This window comes from Otolemur garnettii, unplaced genomic scaffold, assembly GCF_000181295.1.
Source record: "Otolemur garnettii isolate 467f Iridium unplaced genomic scaffold, OtoGar3 scaffold00014, whole genome shotgun sequence".
NCBI lineage: Eukaryota > Metazoa > Chordata > Mammalia > Primates > Galagidae > Otolemur > Otolemur garnettii.
Window position 1 is genome coordinate 19418093 of NW_003852409.1, and position 18884 is coordinate 19436976.

Consider the following 18884-nt stretch of genomic DNA (forward strand, 5'->3'; position numbering starts at 1 on the left):
GGGTATCCGTGCAACAGAAACATTTGTAACCCCCCCCCCCAGTATTTTGAAATAAAAGAAAAAACAAATACTATTTTAACTGGGGAAGTAGATGATGCTATCGGCACACATAGAGAGGGGGCCTTCCAGAGACATTTTCCAGAAGTGTCAGATTAAACTATGAACGAAAGATGAAAGTCCACTAGTCATGGAAAAAGCAAAGCTGGGAATTTGGAGTGAGCCTGTGCAAAGGTGGCGAGGTGAGAGGAAGCAGGGTCCCAGTGCGTTAGAGAAGAGAGAAGGGTGCAGGGGCAGGCAGGGGCAGACTGTGCCTTGTCAATCTCATTAAGCCTCTGTCGGAAAATGCTGAATGAAAAACTTTGCATCTTCTGGGCAGGCAATTTCATTTTGGACCAACCATAGTTTGTTCAAGGATGTCTCCTCTGAACCTTGTCTTTCTCTGGTTAAATGTTTTCATACCCACTGCTTAGTGGATCGTGCCTTCCAGAGTCCTATTCTCTGAGCATAGCTTAGCTCATCAGTGGCCTAGAATTTGTCTGTCCAGCCATGGCTGGTCCAGCTAGGACCCAAGAAGACTTCCTAGGCCTTTGTCCTAGAATCTACAGACAATATTATAATCTGTAATCTCTTATTCTTGTTTGGGCAAACACCTCCTTCAGTTGATAGCAACTGACCTCCAAGTGGCCACTACTTCTTGGAACTATTTTTGATTATGAATAGTTATAATGACCCTTATCATCTCTGATCAAAAAGAACAGGTTTTGAATGATATTTTCAAATGTTGCTGGCTAATTCTTCCCTCTCTTCCTCTTTTTCCTCCCTTCCCTCTCTCTGTTCTTCCTCTCTTTCTTTCTTATTGAGAGAGGGGAAAGACATATATACCCATTTCTATAAGAACAAAATACAGTCAAACAATAGAAATCAAAGAGCAGATAGGTTAAAGTTAGCATAAAGTTCTGTTTCAAGGACTGAAGAGTAACTTGCCCCGTCACATAAAAGGAGGAAAACTTACCCAAGTGTGATTCTGCCCAGTGCCCGGCTTCTGTCCTTTAGAGCCCCGCAGTGTGTCTGTCTCACCAGCTTGGAGATAGAAGACACTGTGGCTTGAATGGCTCATCTATTTTGGACTTATCTGAGCCATATGGTAGGAGGATGGTCTTCAAGGAGGGCCAAACCAATCAGGACTCAGGCTAGAAGCATCCATTTTGACACTCCAGTTTCGACCTGGGAACCCCACCAAGAACACAGCATGCTGCGGTCACCTTAGTCACGACCAGCTATGCCAGACCCGGGGGAACTGGCTTGGTTTTCATGTGGTGCCCTGACTCATCCTTGAGTCCTTGGCCCACTGGTAGGCATAGCATACGCTTGTCCAAAAGTCTTTTTTTGTTGTTGTTTGCTGGAATCTTATGAATGCCTTAACAGAATGATGGGCTGTTTTATTGGATTGAAAACTAGATATACCTATAGGTATATGCTGACTTTTATTTACATGCATTGTTTTTCTTGACACTCATGCATCCAATTCTCATGAACCAATTCCTATTTGACATTGCATGTTTTTAATATTTATATAATGAGCCTTAATTAGCCACTGAGGACCCTTGGCCTCTATTTATTATATAGCATTCAGTGATTTACTTAACCTTCCCTAATCTCACTTTCCACATTTGCAAAAGGAAGACTATGGACTAGATAACTTCTGAAGAGTCTTGCAGTGCTAAGCCAGTTGTTCATTTGCAAATATTTGTGACCACCTTCTATGTACCAAAAAAGTAAATGCAGCCACGGACACAACAGCCTATGTTTCTGCTCTCGTGGAGCTGCCCTTCTGTTTTAGAGGGAGTACGGTGGTCAAGTAAACATTTGAAGATGCAAGATAATGCTCTGAAAGGAAGAGAATGGACTGGTGGAATAGAGACAGGAGTGAAAGTGGGAACTATTTTTCCCTCGTGTGATTAGAAAAGTCCTCTCACTGGGCGGGTGATGGTTGATCCAAGACCTCAACAAACAAAGAAACAAAAAATTGCAAAATCCATTGATAATTAGGGAGATGAGTGCTAGCTTGTATCTGTAATAATAAAATGTGAAAACAACACTGCTTATTGTTTTTATGTTTGAGCATTTTCTGTAGGATTATTTTACTTGATCCTTACAAGCCACTTTCCAAAATGGGTAAGAAAAGTAAAATAGTCATTTTTTTTTAATAGGGAAAAAGAGCAAGACTCAGAATGATGCTGCTCTATGTCACCTGATCCCCAAGAGCAAGCGAGTGGCAGGGCTGGGGTGCGGACCCTGCTTTCTGGCCCCTTATCTGCTTCACATCATAGTCCTCTCTGTTGCTCAAAATGGGCTCATCACCCGCCCTTCTCAGCCTGCACTGTGCTGATCATGCTCCCCCATCATAACTGGGGAAAAAAGTGTTTTAATGATTGAAGTCCACAAAGTTAAGAACCAAATAGATTCTAGAGTGACACAATGGAAGGGGATCACAAGCTACTCAGTTTAACGCTTTCCTTCCACACTAGCGAAAAGGCCAAAACTGCATCCCAGAGAGGGAGAGTGACATGTCTAGATCAGGGCGTCTGTCCCCATCTCCAGTTCCCTTGGCTTGCCCTTTTCATTACAGCACCAGGCTGCAGATTGTGCAAAAGTGTCTTTCTTTCCTTTTCTGTCCTTTCTTCTCTTCCATTCCTTCCATTATTTTTTTTTATATGGAGATGAGATCACATTCAAACCACTGACTCTCCATTTGTAGTTTGCTGTCTTTTATTACCTCCCCCTTTTGCCACTGTTTGCGCGCTCTCCGCATATCAATCCTTTGGATTGTTTTTCTCCATTTATCAACATAAATCATCCTGGCCAAATTTCATTTTGTCATTTCCTGCTGATACTGTTAAAGGCCTTTGGGTCTGAGGGATCACCCTTCCTTCTGTTTGTGCTTAGAATGCCTGCCTACTTCTTGGCCACTATATAATTTATGTGATACTAATTTTATACCCCTTTTCATATCATGCGTTTTCATTAGAACCCAAAAGAGACCCTGCTGAAAGTCATTTAGGGCTTTGAATATTCTGCTATTTTGGCTGTATTGTTATTTATTAGAATTACTATCTTTACTTACAATCTGTTTAGGCCATTTAAATAACTATGCTAAATTCAAGGTGATGTAAATGCATCTTCAAGTTCCAATTCATAAGGCTGTCAAATCTCTTTATTAAATTTTAGTCTAAAGTATGTGGTGCTTTTTGTATCCAAATATTTCATTTCTTTTCAGATTCAGCTAAGACAGAAAATAAAACAATATTTAGGACAGATGGTGAAGCACAAAGTCTCACAGGAAAAATATTATTATAAGATAGTTTATATAGAATTGGATGTTTTCGTCTAATATGTGTTTGGGTTTGTATGATGACCTCATTTTAATTAATATTTTCATAAAAATCTTTATATAGCACATCTGTTAAAACAGATTCAAATCAGGTTAGCTACATCTTCAGTACATTCAATAACAAGAGAATCAAAAACACCAAGAAAAGATTCTTAATTCATCATTTGCTGAGTACCTGCTATCAGGCGGACACTATTCTAAGTATTAGGGATATAAACATAGGTACAGCTGCTGTAACTTCAGAAATATTTCAGGGAGGCACCTGTGGCTCAAAGGGGTAGGGAGCTGGCCCCATATGCTGGAGGTGGCAGGTTCAAACCCAGCTCTAGCCAAAAACTGCAAAAAAAAAAAAAAAAAAGAAATATTTCAGAATAGTCATTCATCCATTTATTCACTTATTCATTTATTCTTAAATATCAGTAACATTATATGGCCAGACTGTTTTCATGATCCTAAAGAAAAGGATGAACTTTAAAACATGTTCCTATGAAATTTACACCATATGGGAGCAGGTAAAAATAATAAATCAAAATGTATTTTAAGCCGGGAGTGGTGGCTCATGCCTATAATGCTAAGTACTCTGGGAGGCCGAGGAAGTTGAGTAGCTTGAACTTGAGGGTTCAAGACCAACCTGAGCAAGAGTGAAACCTTGTCTCTACTAAAAATAGAAGCTGGGCATGGTAGTTCCTGCCTGTACTACCAGCTACTTGGGAGGCTGAGATAAGAGGATCTCTTAAGCCCAAGAATTTGAGGTTGTTGTGAACTATGATGCCACGGAACTCTACCTAGGGCAATAGAGCGAGAATCTGTCTCAAAAAAAAATGTATTTTAGATAGTGACTAATACTGTGAAGGAAGTAAAACAAGGTGATATGCTGCTCTCTAATGGGCATGAAGGGATAGAATGTAAGCTTGCTGTAGGTAGATAGGGTTATCACTTTAAGGAGGTAACATTTGAAATGACCCTTACATATGAAAAGGCCATGAGGAAAGCCAGAGGTAAATATTCCAGGGAATGTAAACATCAAGTTCAAGTTCCTGGAGCAATATCAAGTTTGGCTTAAGGCATAGATCCTTGTTGAATGAGTAGATGTCTGTCTGGATGGACGTGTGAATGGAAGGTAGTGAGCAAGAATGATAGCAGTAGGAAATGGAGAGAAAAAGCAGGAACTTGTAAGTCATGGTACGAACTTTGGACTTTGTTTCACATGGAGCCTGGAGCCACTGAGGAGTTTTAGGTGAGGGGGTGGCACGGTGTAGTTTATGTTTTTAGAAGACCATTGTAACCACGTTCTGGAAGAGGGGCTGTTTAGAATCAGATACAGAAGAAGCGGACAGACTGGTGAAATGAGCATTGCACTAGTGATGGTGGCTTAGATGAGTGTGGTAGTGGCCTAATAAAGTGGATCTATTTGGAATATCTTATGGGAAGATGGCCTCTAAGTGGATCTATTTGGAATATCTTATGGGAAGATGGCCTCTAATCCATACTGATGGATTTTATATGATGCTGATAGGTGGGCTGAAAAAAAAGGGATAGATGAGTGAGAGAGCTTTGATTTCATCATTCTTGGGTGATGGTGGAATCATTTCATAAGGTGGCAGAAATGGAAATGTGGGGAGAAATCAATATTTTTGTTTTAGGTATGTTGAAAATGTGATGACTTTAAATGCATAGGTATTTATTAGAGATGTCATTGTATGCATCTGAGACTCAGTGAAGAGGTCGTGTCTGAAGCCATAAATGTTTGAGTTGTTGGCACAGCGGTACTTAAAAACTGGGACCAGATGTGAGAGTACAGAGAGAAGTACTTCCTGAAGTTTGGAAGCATTTAGAGTTAGCAAAGAGAAAACAAACAAACAAAAATAATGAATCTATGCCAGAGGATCCGGAAAGTACTAGGATGAGCTGGTGTCATAGAGTATGCAAGAGGGAGCACTTGGAGGAAAGGGGAGTGAGCAACCTCTTTATATGTCTCAAGGCAGTCCAGCAAGGTGAGGATTTGGGTGTACAGTTAATTTTAGCAACATCGAGGTCAATGATGACCCTAATGAGATTGATTTTGGTGAAGTAGTGAGTACAGAAGCCAGATTGGAACAGACTGAAGAGTGAGGCATAACAGATAAAGTGAATAACTTAGTCTAGGTAACTCAATAAACTTTACTCTAAATCATAGAAAGAGGAGTGTGAGAGAAGAGAAATACTGTTGAGGAGACGATGAATGAATGGAGGTTATGGTTTTCTTTTAGATTTTAAAACTTGTACTATTTAATTCTTTTTTAATTTAAAATTTTTAGATAGGCTGTATCCTATTTTTCTTACTTAGAAGAAGAGAGTAAAGATGCAGGAAATACAGGGAATTGGTTTTTGTGTTAAACAAGTATTGAGGGGAAGATGACAGATGAGATGTCATGAAGCTGAAGAGGCTGGAATTAATTCTTCATGGAAGACACAATGGTAGGAACCAGCTTTTAGGCTAAGGAAATAAGGGCTGATAATCCGAAGTATGACTTCTGGGAAAGAACTGTTTGTATTTGAGGGTGGAGATGTGATTGGAACTAAGAATAAATGGGAAAATGGAGCTAGACTACAGAAGGACTTGAAAGGGAGGTGGAGGAGTTAGTTTTGTAAGAGCCAATGAAGTATTTCAAACATGACAAGATTTGCATTTTAGATTAACCACTCACAGGCAGCTTTGTTTGAGAGGATTGAAGTGGGGAAGACCAAAGCTGGTTAGGAGAGTGTCTTAAGGATAAAGTGGACAGAGGATGAGGCTATGCTGGACATGCTCTCCACAGTGGGCATGAGTGCAGAGTGGGTGTGATAATGTAAGACAACCTCTGAAGGTTTTTAGTTTGTTAGACGATGCTTGCTTGCCACAGTGACACCCAGGGAGGACTTTCTGGACCATGTGGGTATGTGACCAACCTTTGAAGGAACCAGAAACCATCTGCAGCTCCTCCGCTCCAGTAGACCTCATTGGCATCTGCAGCTTGTTAGCAGACTCATGGGTCTTTAGCAGCCCTTCACCACCCCATCTTTTATACTCTGAGCAGGCTGATCTGGTTGAGGAGGTTAGGGACAAACCCTGGTTTGAATAGAACTAAATGAGGTCAGCAATATGGGTTTGACACGAAGCCTTTAAAAGACAGGCTATATAAAGTCAAGATATTTCTGTTCCAGAGGAAGCGTATGCCAATAGAACCACATCCCAGCCCCCACCCAAGCTTCCCCTTTGTAAACCATCAGGGGGTAAGGCACTCCTATTCCTCTGTTTCCAAGAAGCTAATATTTGGATACAAAGATTGTGCTTTGTGGTTTTATTTTATTTTTTGTCTTTTTGTTGTTGTTTGGATGAATTATGCGGCATGAAGCTTGTTTTCGTTGGACCTATCCCTAAATAAATACTTGAGCTTAAAGATACTATTTTTGGGGGAAGTCTTGTCTTTAAAACATCTTTTAAAAAAGTAAGCATTGGACTAGAAGAGAATATCATGATGCCAATCACTATTCTCTTAGCTGGAAATAGAAACAAATGCTAATTTCTCCAAAGCTGACCCAACTTCATAAGAAAGAAGTTTGGGAAGACAGATAAATCTACCCATCTTTGGGAAGGTGGCCCATCTCAGAAGCCTGTGTATCCAGATCCTTGGCATCCTCCTCAAACCCTACGTAATGTCCATCTCCTGTGACTGAGAACTTCCCCTGCACATCTACAGGTAGTTTTTTTTCATTTGTTTCCTCAATGGGCTGGAAACTTGGTAACCTTAATAGCTTCTCAAACTAGTTATATTCAGCCCATACCAGTGAATATTATGAAAAGTGAAATTGGAGATTTCTAAAAGTAGTACTGACACTTGTTTGAAGGTAACAGACTACTTTGTTGCCAGAATCCTATATTGATATTGGATCTTAGAAGGTGGTGGTGGTGTGGGCCAATGGATTAGGTGTGATTTTAATATTTCCAGTAGAAGATTCAACTTTTTTACTGAATATTTTCTCAAAAGGGTTCAGCAAATCACTCCAGCCTTATGAACCTCAACTGTCCCATAGGTAAAATGAAATAATTGCTCTAAGCTTTATCATCATCGTCATCAGAGACCATTTATTGACTACCTGTTCAGTACTAGGTGTTATGACTGCATTTACCCCTGGATGTGTCCATGGAGGAAAAAGTCCTGGATGTTTTATTTACAACTCGATGCCTATAGTTTATCCTAATACCTGGCCCATAGAAACAGTAAACATTTTTGCTTATTATTTATTTACCTGTATTATTCAGTTATTGTGAGCATGATAAAAAAAATCAATCCTTCAACCATTATTCAGATGAAGAAACCAAGGCTTAGAAATTCTAAGCAATTTTTCCAAAATTGAAAAAGTACTAAATGACACATCTCCTAAGTCAAGTTTTACACATCATTTCTTCTAAGAGCATAAAAATTATAGGACAAAATGACTTTCTTGCTCAGTAGACTCTTCAAAGTCTCTGTATTCCTAAGGGGTAAAATTCTAATTTCTTAACATGGCATTGATTTTTTAAAATCTGGCATCAGATCAACTTTTTTTTTTTTATTGAATGGTAACTATGTACATTAATGCATTTCTGGGGTACAGTGTGGGATTTTCACACACAATCCGAAACACTTCCATGAAGCTGGTTAACATAGCCTTCATGTCATTTTCTTAGTTATTATTTTAAAATGTTCACATTCTACTCTTAGAAAGATTCACTTGTACCCTTGTAAGATAAACCTCAGAAGTGATCCCTCCAATGTCCCTCCCTCCACCCATTCTCCCCTCCCCTTTCCCTCCCCCCTCCCCATATTCTTAGGCTGTTATTAGGTTATAGCTTTCATATAAAAGGTATAAATTAGTTTCATAATAGGGGTGTGTACATTGGATACTTTTTCTTCCATTCTTGTGATACTTTGCTAAGAAGAACATTTTCCAGCTCCATCCATGTGAACATGAAGGACGTAAAGTCTCCATCTTTCTTTATGGCTGCATAGTATTCCATGGTGTACATATACCACAGTTTGTTGATCCATTCATGGATCAATGGGCACTTGGGCTTCTCAGATCAACTTTTTTAATGTATTAATTCCAGGATCCACTGAATCTCCTTATTCAAGTATAGATTGAGGCTCATCCTTCACTCACCTTACTCTCTTTAAATGCTCACATTCTTTTCATCCTTCAAGGTGTTTATTACAAACCATTTTCTCAAGGATGACTTCTCCCATTTTTCCAAAAAGTACTGATAGGGAATGGGCCCTACTGATTCATCAATGTATTCCAAGCACCAGCACAGACAATGAGCAGTTGACCAGTAAATATTAATTAAATGAAGTGGTAGCCTTCTCCAGTTCTCATATAATGATTAGAAACTGTTTTAGCTGGAGGTAATAACAGGCCTCACTCCTAAAAGCTCCAGAAAGCTTTGGTACCTCTTTTCTGTTGCTCATTCATTGCTAAAATGATTGTAAATGAATTACTGGGCTCTTAATCCCAGCTGGACATCCCAGAAATGTTTGAGAAGCAATCCCTTGGGGATTTGTTTCAGAAAACTGTAATCCCAAGGTTGAAGAAATTTGATAGTAAAGCTAGTAAATATTTTAGGCAAAGGGTGACTGACATTCCACCGGAAGAAGATGACTCTATTTTATTTTGAGGAAATCTGGTTTCTGGTACTGTCATCTTATGACAAATAGTTACATTACTAAAAAGTCAGCACAAGTTTGACAACCAAGTTCGCAAACTTGCCACAGTGCACTTATGTTGGCAGCATTGTACAAACGGTTTGGCAGGGTTTCCTAACCTTGGTATATCAGTGATGTACAGTTGTGTTTGTGTTAACCTCTGCTGGTGTCTTGCTGAGTGGTGTTCATTGCTGTTGTGCACTTTTATATGTTACCATAAGAATGTTGGAACTTAAATTAGAGCAATGCACAAACATTCATACATTTCTTGTTAAATTGGGCAAAAGTGGAAGTGAATTCAGGGATATGTTAGTCCAAGATTATGGGGATAATGCCATGAAGAAAGCCACAATGTACAAATGGATAAAACATTTTTCTGAGGGGAAAGAAAGTGTCACTGAGGAAGAGAGGTCAGGGTGACCAGTGACAAGCAGGACTGACAAAAACATTCCAAAAATACATTGAATAGTGTTTCAAAATCATTAGCTGACTGTGAGAAGCACATCAGATCAAGTAAACATCAATAGAGAAACAGGAATATCAATTCATGGTTCTGGCATCACAGTAATGCACCTGCCCACACAGCACTGTCTGTGAGGAAGTTTTTAGCCAGTGTGCAAATAACAACATTGGAACACCTGCCAACACTCAATCACCTGATCTGGCCCCTGATGACTTTTTTTCTTTACTTGAAGGTAAAGGAAATTTTGAAAAGAAGACATTATAATGACATTCAGGGTAATATGACAACAGCTTCGATAGCCATTCTAGAAATAGAGTTGCAAAATTGCCTTGAAGGGCAGACTAGGGGCTTCCAGTTGTCGTTCATCCATTCAGTTGTTCCTCAGCTTGTATTTGGTGCCTCCTCCCTGTTAGATCCTGTTACAAATTGGAAATAAAGACTTAGCAGTTTTGTTTCCAGAGACCCTCCCTGCCTGGTTTGGGAGACTAATATGCAGAAAGACTGTGATGGAGGAAATCTGGGAATTGTGAGGTCACAAAGGAAGGGTACTTAACCCTGCTAGGGTAGGAGCCAGGGAGAGGGGATTAAGAATAGAGAAGATTGCTAAGGAGACACCTTAGGTGAATCTTGAAAGAAACCAGTGGGAGTTAGCTAAGTGAAAACTGGAAAACACATTCTGGGCAGAGAGAAACAACCCTTGTGAGGATGTGCAGAAAAGAAATGGAATGGTTGGTTTGGAAAAGCACAGGGTAATCTTAATACTCTAGGAGGCCAAGGCAGGTGGATTGCTTGAGATCATGAGTTTGAGACCAGCCTGAGCCAAAGCGTCACCCAAAATAGCTGGACATTGTGGTCACAGCTACTTGGGAGGCTGAGGTAAGAGAATCACTTGAGCTCAAAAGTTTGAGGTTGCTGTGAGCTGTGAGGCCACAGCACTCTACCAAGGGCAACAAAGTGAGATTCTGTCTCAAAAAAGAAAGGGAAAGGAAAGCACCAGGAGAGGGCAGTTTGTGGATGGTCCTATATGTCAAGCTAAAATCATCTACAAGGAGCAAGATCTGTGAAAGGAATATATACAAAAAGGAAGCACAGTAAGATTTGTATTTTAAGTAGAAGACTTACAGCCCTAAATTATCCCACTGTTCTGAAGAATACACACGGTCTCATGCCTTGTTTGAAGAACACATTGACTTAATTTAATTTTCACTGTGACAAATAACTTATGATTATCTGTTCCAGAGCCTTAAACTGGTAAGAGTCAGTGTGGAAACAAGTTTTCTTGTGGAAATCATCCCTTCAGTCTCATACTGTGGAGACGGACACAAGTTCCTCCTCCCTCTTTCAACTATTTAGCTATTTCTTTCTCTTGTTCACCCAAGTGATTTCATAAATCAAAATTTCTAATCCAGCTTTTGTTTGTTTACTTACTTCCTTGCCATTTACATCGAAAATAGCTCATGCATCTCCTTCAATCATTTCTATCCTTCAAGATCCCTTAGGAGCCGGAGGTGGGTAGATGAAGTGGAATCCTTAAGGAGACTTCTCCTTCAGCCCCAACCTCATCCCTCATTGTTAAGAATAGACCCTACGTCTTCAAGACTGATTTTCACTTTCCTATTTCTCTGTTATGCTATTTGATCATACCTACCCTCCTTTTATGCTGGAGGAAGTATAAAATGTAATTTTGTCTCCATTTTGTAGATGATGAAATGGAAGTCTGGAGGGGTGAAATGCCATGTCTGAGACTGAGCAATACTAGAGGCAGATCAGGAGGGTGGATGCTGGGTTTCTGACTTGAAGAACAAGAACTCTCAAGGGGGTGGTGGCTCACGCCTGTAACCCCAGCACTCTGGGAGGCCGAGGCAGGTGGATCGCTTGAGCTCATGAGTTTGAGACCAGCCTGTGCAAGAGTGAGATCTGTCTCTACTAAAAATGAAAAAGTGAGGCAGGAGAATTGCTTGAGCTCAAGAGTCTGAGGTTGCTGTGAGTTATCACACCACGGCACTCTACCAAGGGCAAAAAAGTGAGACTATCTTAAAAAAAAAAAATAGGAACTCTTGGTTGTTTTTTTGTTGTTGTTGTTCCAACCTAGTCCTTTTTTTTTAATTTCAAATTATTACTTCCAAGGTAAAGTTCACGTTATAACACCCTCAAATTGTGCATGTTAGGTGAGATCCCCCCAATTGCCCATCCTCCTCCCACCGATCGCCCTCCCCAGTTGCCTCTGCCTCCTTCCCCTTCACCTTTAGGGGACTAACTTGACAACTTTTATGTTTATTTGAAGGATAGGAACTGTTAACAATAGCTCTAACCCTAGCCTTTGCTTAGACTTTAGGGCACACCTTCTCATTTCCTTAAGACTTGGCCGTCTAAGCTTTCCAGTGGGGATAACAATCTCTGCTTCTCTTAAATAGTGTGTTCTCCAGACATGCCTCAGAAATCTAGGGGTGTGGCATTTCATCTTTCGCTCCCGACTAAAGAAAATAGAAAGTTGTTTGGGGGGACTGTGGCATCAGCTGTGTCTGTCCACTTACAGAAAGGCCATCAACTTCGGGCTCCTGAGACTGAGTTCATTTCTTCCAAAAGGAAAATAAAGTTCTGGCATAAGAAAGCCCAACCAGGGAAGATAGCACCCCACCCCTATCCAGTCTCCTAGCTGGACAGAGCAGATTTCTAAATGTGTCACCACATGGAAGGGGATGAATCTGAAATGAGGAATTCCCTCCTGCTAGGGGAAGGTGAGGGGGGATGGAGAAATCAGGAAGCCCTGTGCCTCCCCACTGTAAGCCAGTCACCACCACCAACATCTCAGCTGCTCTTCCTCTGCTCTAGGACATAAGCTACAGAAAAATTTCAAACAGTGAAGCATCTAAACTATATTTAGACAACAGTGTGGCCTCACGGATGCTAAATTGTAGTGATTCATTCATTCAACAAATATTTATCAAACGTCTATATATTTGCATATGTATGTCTATATATTATAGATATATAATTTTCACAATATTCCTTGCAATGAATTGTATTAATATCGATGTCACCTAGCTACTATTAATTCTTGGAAGTCAGGGTGACAGGGTAACAATTTGACTTTGGTACGGACTTCAAACTCTTCGTCGCAGCCTGCTCAGTGCCAGCAGCAGAAAGTACACCCAGTAAACTGATGTAATGAAAACAAGAAGGCCAGTTGCTTCTTATTGTTTTGTTGCTGCTGTCTTTGTGTTTCCTGGTCACGCATTTGTATTCCGTCCTTCACTCTGTTCTCCTCAGTGCTTGGGGCAAAGGGAGTAGAGAGAGAGAGAGAGAGAGAATTCCCCAGATGCAGACTGGCAGATGTAGCTGACGGGCCCCGGGGACACCAGTAGCAGCAGAAACTGAATAGCAGAATCCAAGGATGTTATTTTAAAAAGGGACTCACAAGAGCTTTGTCAGCAGAATCTTGGGGAAGAAACCAGGCGTCTCCATAGCTTCCCTTTCTCTGGAATTCTCACACCATTTCTTTTCTCCCTTTTAACCTATCTACCTATCTGCAAACCTACTCACCTACCTACGTCTATCTCTGTCTCTCCTCCACTCTCAGGCTCTGCTGATTTCGAGCACACAGATTTCTTGTGGACTTAAACAAAATCAGGAAGAAATTAGCCTTTATGGGAACTCAACTCTAGCCCCAATTCCTGCCATTCTGAGAGTCCCCCCACCCCCGCCCAAGGAAGTGAATTAAGTCATCTTAGAGAATAAATCTTACTATATTCTTACCTTATTTGTCTTTATATGGGAGGGGGAGAGAATGGTGCCAAGGGTCAGACAACCCCACACTCTTATTCTCCAGAGGTTGTGTTTTCATCACTATGCAGATTCTGTGTGTAGGGGGAGATTTCCCTGCGGGGTATGAGGAGGCCCAGCTCTGACTTCTTGCTCTGCTGCCAACTCTGTCTGGGACCTGGATGTTCCCCCTCTAGCTCTAAGTTTTCCATTGCATAAAATGGGTGAAGGAGCTGCCTTTGCACACCTAATTTTTTTTTTTTTTTTTTTTTTGCAATCACGGCAATAATACTAGACAAATATCATTGCCTCCATTTTCTTTTTTAAGGAGGAAAATGAAGGTTAGAGAAGTTGGGTTATTTTATTTAGGTCCTGCACAGCTTACGTGTAGCAGACTCAGGATCTGAACATACCTTCATCTAATGTCAAAATGCTCTTTGCAGTTCCCTTGATTGGATTTCTAAACAGTAAAGTCTGGATAGATGGCTGGTCGTTCTTGAGTTGGGCCTAAGTCATGTTATATGTAAGTTGGCCAAGTTCGCCAAGAGGTTGGAGCTACTGAGAAGTGCTGAGCCTGTATTCTTTTCATGGTCAAACTGCTAGGCATGCTACTGGTCACTGGAGTCCTCAGCTGGCTTACGTCCATCCTTAAATAATTGAATTATAATGAATTGATTTATTCTGGCTCTTTTGATAGTATTTCACTACGTAAACTGTTTGCAGAAATAAACAAAGGATTTTAGAACTTGGAAGGGGCTCAACATTCTGCTGCCCCTGAATTCAATGACTCCTTTTCCGGACAGTCAGCATCATAGAAATCCAAGTCTGATTTCTCCTTGACCCAGGCTCCTTCTAGCTAAGGGAATGTGGCTTGAAATTGCTTCAAGTGAGTACTGATTTCATAAGCTGATTTAATTCAGCCACTCAGGAACAAATCAACCCTTTAAAACGAGAGTATTTTTTCTCTTCACGATTATTTTAGAATCCACAAAGCACATTTATGCTCATTTCCTATGAGTGCTATGGTTATCCTGGCTAGGACTGTAATTCCTTCAGTACAAGTGGGGAGCTGGGAGCTGAAAAGGGAAGCTGCTTGTGCAAAATTACCTAGTTACTATAAGACACAGAAGTTAAACCCTGGTCTTTGGCCCTAAATTCCATGCCCTGCTCAGAGCTTCACTCCATTCTTTTGAAGAAGGATATTCTAGATTCTGCAGGATTCTTAGGGTGATTCCTCAGTCTGATTTGCCTGAGATACTCAGATTTTCTCAGGATATTTGCCTGTTGACTGGACGCAATTTTTAATAACACCACTATCACTCTCCAGTGCTGTAGTTTAGACGATAAATTACACAACAAGCCTAAGATACTACATAGGGATAACATTTCGGGGAGCTGAGAATTTTTCAGATGAGCTGCAACATGGAAACTTAAGAGCAGCACAGTGTGGTAAGTGTTAAAGTATGGATCTTTATACAACAAGCGCCATACAGGAGGGGGTATTTAGCGTTGCCTAGAAAAGTTGGGAAAAAAGCAGAGAAGAGCTGATATTAGAGTTATTAAAAGATAGATAGGATGATCTATTTTGGATGGCCACATCTAGGTTTCTTCTTGTACTGCTCTGTGTTAAACATCAAGAAACATGCATAGGTCACACCTGCTTAGATGGCCTCCTGCTGCAGCCTTTGTGCTCCTGTGATCTTTGTCCTTGCAGCTAAGTGAGCATCATGGCAGCCAAGCTACAGCTGTCATCAGGACAAGCAGAAATACTTGCTGTGGTCTGGATGACACAAGATCTAGAGAAGTCTCTTTGTCTTTAGCTGAAACTTCTGAGAAACCCTTAGAAGACGAGAGCATTAGACGGGAAAGATTCTTGGAGTCCTCCTAGTCTGACCCCCTTCTCTGTCCTGACTGAGCCCAGAGAGGGAAAGAGACTTATTCAAAGCAACAGAGCACTTTAGTTTCAGAGCCAGGCCTGAAGCTGATTTCTCCTGTGGATTAGCTCATTTTTGTGTGCTAAACTGAAATCCTCTTGGAGTTAAATAAGCCTTACTTTGCAACTGTGATGTTCCGTGGTGTCAGATGATGTACTCAGAACATAGAAAGTGAGTGCCAGAGTTGGACCCACATCTGGTGTTAACATACTGCAAAACTTGGGGAAAATTATTAAAGACACAGAAGATCTCAGTTTCCTCATTTGGAAGATCAAAATACCAGCACCTTCTGCACAATGTTGTTGAGAGGCTCACTTGGGGTAATGAAGATTGGAACTATTTGTGAATTTTTTCTTTGTGCTATGACAGACAAGCGCAGGATATGAGAGCTGCCTTCGTAACATATTTTAAGCATACTGTACGGTGTGGATAACCTGGAGCACAGTGTCAGATAGTGGATTTCGAGAATGTTTTTATCTTGCATAATTGAATCTTCATACTCATTGAACAGCCGCTTCCCCTTTCCCCTTTCTTCCTGAGCGGAATCAGACAGATTTGGCCTGCAGCTGGCTTGTTTGACTTGGCATAATGTCCTCCAGGGTCATCCATGTTGTTGCATATGGGACAGGATGGCCTTCTTTTTTTGGGGGGGGGGGTAATATTCCATTGTGACTAACAATGATGGGCTTGGCAGTGCTGATGGCTTAGGTTGTCTGATTCCACAGTCGCTGATGAATGCTGAGGCCAAAGCACAAATATTTATCTAATCTCTCCCCTTCTGTGTCTGTTATCTCCTGCAGAGGAACCCAGCCGGTGCTATTTCCATGATGGTGATGGAGTATGTGAGGAGTTTGAACGAAAAACCAGCATTAAAGACTGTGGTGTCTACACGCCACAGGGGTTCCTGGACCAGTGGGCATCCAATGTGTCAGTATCCCATCAAGACCAGCAATGCCCAGGCTGGGTTGTCATTGGACAGCCAGCAGCATCACAGGTAACATCCCAGCCATATGCAGCGTTTCCTGTCGACATTTGGAATCTCTGCTGTGCCTCTCGAAGCTGCCCACTGCAAAGGCAGTGCCATCCAGTGTGGCCACAGGAGCATATCTGTAGCCAAATGCAATGTTAGGGCTTGTAAGTTCTCTGTGTGCCATTTGGTACAAAATGGGCAAGTGCCTTGAGGCAAGGAATGTGAGCATGTAGGGGTGGTGACAATCTTTTTCATTTCCTGCCTGCTATCATTCGTATTTGGGGAAATAACTCCATTTTGGATATACCACTGGAATTCAAAAAGGTTAGAATAAATTCACTGTAAAGTCCCACTTTTGGGGGGTGCCAAATTGTGTGTTCCCTGAATTAACGGTAACCCTCCCGTTACTTGTTATGTGGTCCTAGACTAGATTCACCATTTCTCTGGGCCCCATATTTTCCTCACTCTTAAAGCAGACAGTGTTTGAGTCTGGTGATCTCCAAGGCTCTTCCCAGTTCTAAGAAGCTGTGACTCATTCTGCAGTCCCCTACTGCACTATTTATGTGCCAAAGCTCTTCCCAAGGGGACTGACAGCTTAGCTGAGGGAGCTAGAGTTTTGGGGCTACCAGAGTTTATGTGATTCTAGGGATGGCCATGCTGTCCCCAGAGCTCCCTTTCCAATTATCCTGCCAGGCAAGCACCTGCTTTCTTCAGAGACTCCCATTTCCCAGAGACATGACGCAGTGCTTCTGCCTGTCTGGCCTAGTGGCCGACTCTGAGACCAGTCTGCCTCCTGGCCTTGCAAATGAGCCATTATTCTCCACACTCCTCTCTCATTTTGCCTCCTTGATGCAGGTTCAATGGGGTAGGTCTGGCTTTGAGATGAAAGAGTGATACATTTTCTGGGACCGAGGGAGGAATCACTGGGGGAGGTGCAAGATAGCACCAGTTCATTTCTTAACAATAGCTTTTATTTGATCATCTCTCCATTCATTTCTTTCCTTGTGTTTACATTATTAGATCTTTCACTGATTCATTTGTGTTTATTTTTTTGAGACAGTCTCCCTTTATTGCCCCAGCTAGAGTGCAGTGGGATCATCACAGTTCACTGCAGCCTCTAAGTCCTGGGCTTAAGTGATCCTCCTACCTCAGCCTCCCAAATAGCTGGGACTACAAGTGTATGCCACTATTCCCAAGTAATTTTTTACATTTTTTTTTTTGTAGAAACAGGCTCCTCCTCTTGCTCAGGCTGGTCCCAAACTCCTGGCCTCAAGCAATCCTGCTGCTTTGGCCTCCTGAAGTTCTAGGCATGAGCCACCACCTCACCCTGCCTGTCTGTGTTTAATCTTGAAGACTTCTAGGAGAGTGTAAAGAAATGGGGACATGGCATTTGCTGATGCCTCTCCTCCTGTACCATGTCCGCCTCCTGAATGAATGAGAGGTTGAATGAATGATGCACACATGAATGGTGAGAGCTTGTCCTGCCCCGGAGTGGCGTCTGCACTTGGTGAACTCATCTGCGTGGCTGCATTTATCAGGCTGAACACTAAGTATCTGTTTGTGTGTCTGGCTTCTCCATTAGGCTGGCGCTCGTCGAGAGTAGATCTGATCTTCATTTATCTCTGTCCCCTCTTCTTGCATGCCCTGCTTTGGAACAACAGGGCTGAGGACAGCATGAGAACCAGGAATTCCAAATTTAGCACTAGCACCCAGTTCCTAGAAGTATTCAAAAAGCATCACTCAAACAAGAGAATTGTTAACCCTCTCAGAACCTCAGAGGGACAAGAGGTGAGGCAGCAGTGCTTAGAAACCACCCAAAGGCTATTGCTGCTAATGTGAGAAAGAGAAAGAAAGGATGTTTTAGTCTTAGCATTTGAAAGCAGCTTCCTGGGACAATCATTCCGATCTTGTAAGGTGGGGGCTGTCAGAAATTATGGCTGATTGTCTTTTCCTAAACAAAAGTCCAATTTAAAAAGAAATCATTATAAATACTAGCTCTTCGATCTACAAAGAGGAGATGAGGAAACAAAATCATCCTATTGAATTATTCATTGTAACCAATTTTATTTTAATGAAATCGACTAGGTTCCATTACTCTGGGCTTGGACATAATCTTTGTTACAAGGAGACTTCAGCTGTAACTAAATTTGCCATAATGAGATCAGCTCACTGGAGAATACAGGGTCAGAGGAGGGGACATGTGTGCAGGCTGGGTGTAGGGCCAGGCAGAGCCAGGCAGAACAAAAGTCTCCTGAATTCCTCATCTGAAAGCAAATAGCTGGAAGTGATTCTCGCACACACACACACACCCCTGACCACCACATGTGGTTACACACATACACGCATGCACACTCACACTGACACACACAGCCTGTGTGTGATTCAAGGTACAGGCTATTCCGGAGGTGCAAACGTAGCTCCCTCCTGACGACAGAGGGTGAGGAGGAAGCATAACCATGCCCTTCATTACCTTGCACGGCGATTACAGGAGACTGGTAGTTAATTTTCACCCTGTCAGGGCCTCCAGTGAAGATTTTGATAGCTTGAGAGGAAGAGCTGGGAGGCTTTTAGAAATGGACTCAGAGGCTCAGCGCCTGTGGCTCAAGTGGCTAAGGCACCAGCCACATACACCTAAGGTGGCGGGTCTGAATCCCCAGCCCGC

The 18884-nt window shown here is 41.7% G+C and overlaps 1 protein-coding gene across 1 annotated transcript in view; it reads left to right on the plus strand.

The window, feature by feature from the left end:
- Nucleotides 1-18884, plus strand: part of PAPPA (pappalysin 1) — a 282674-nt gene that overhangs the window by 170504 nt on the left and 93286 nt on the right. The window contains exon 11 of the mRNA XM_012802324.1: nucleotides 16053-16246. Within this exon, the coding sequence (XP_012657778.1) occupies nucleotides 16053-16246 (194 nt within the window). The remainder of the gene's footprint in view (nucleotides 1-16052; nucleotides 16247-18884) is intronic.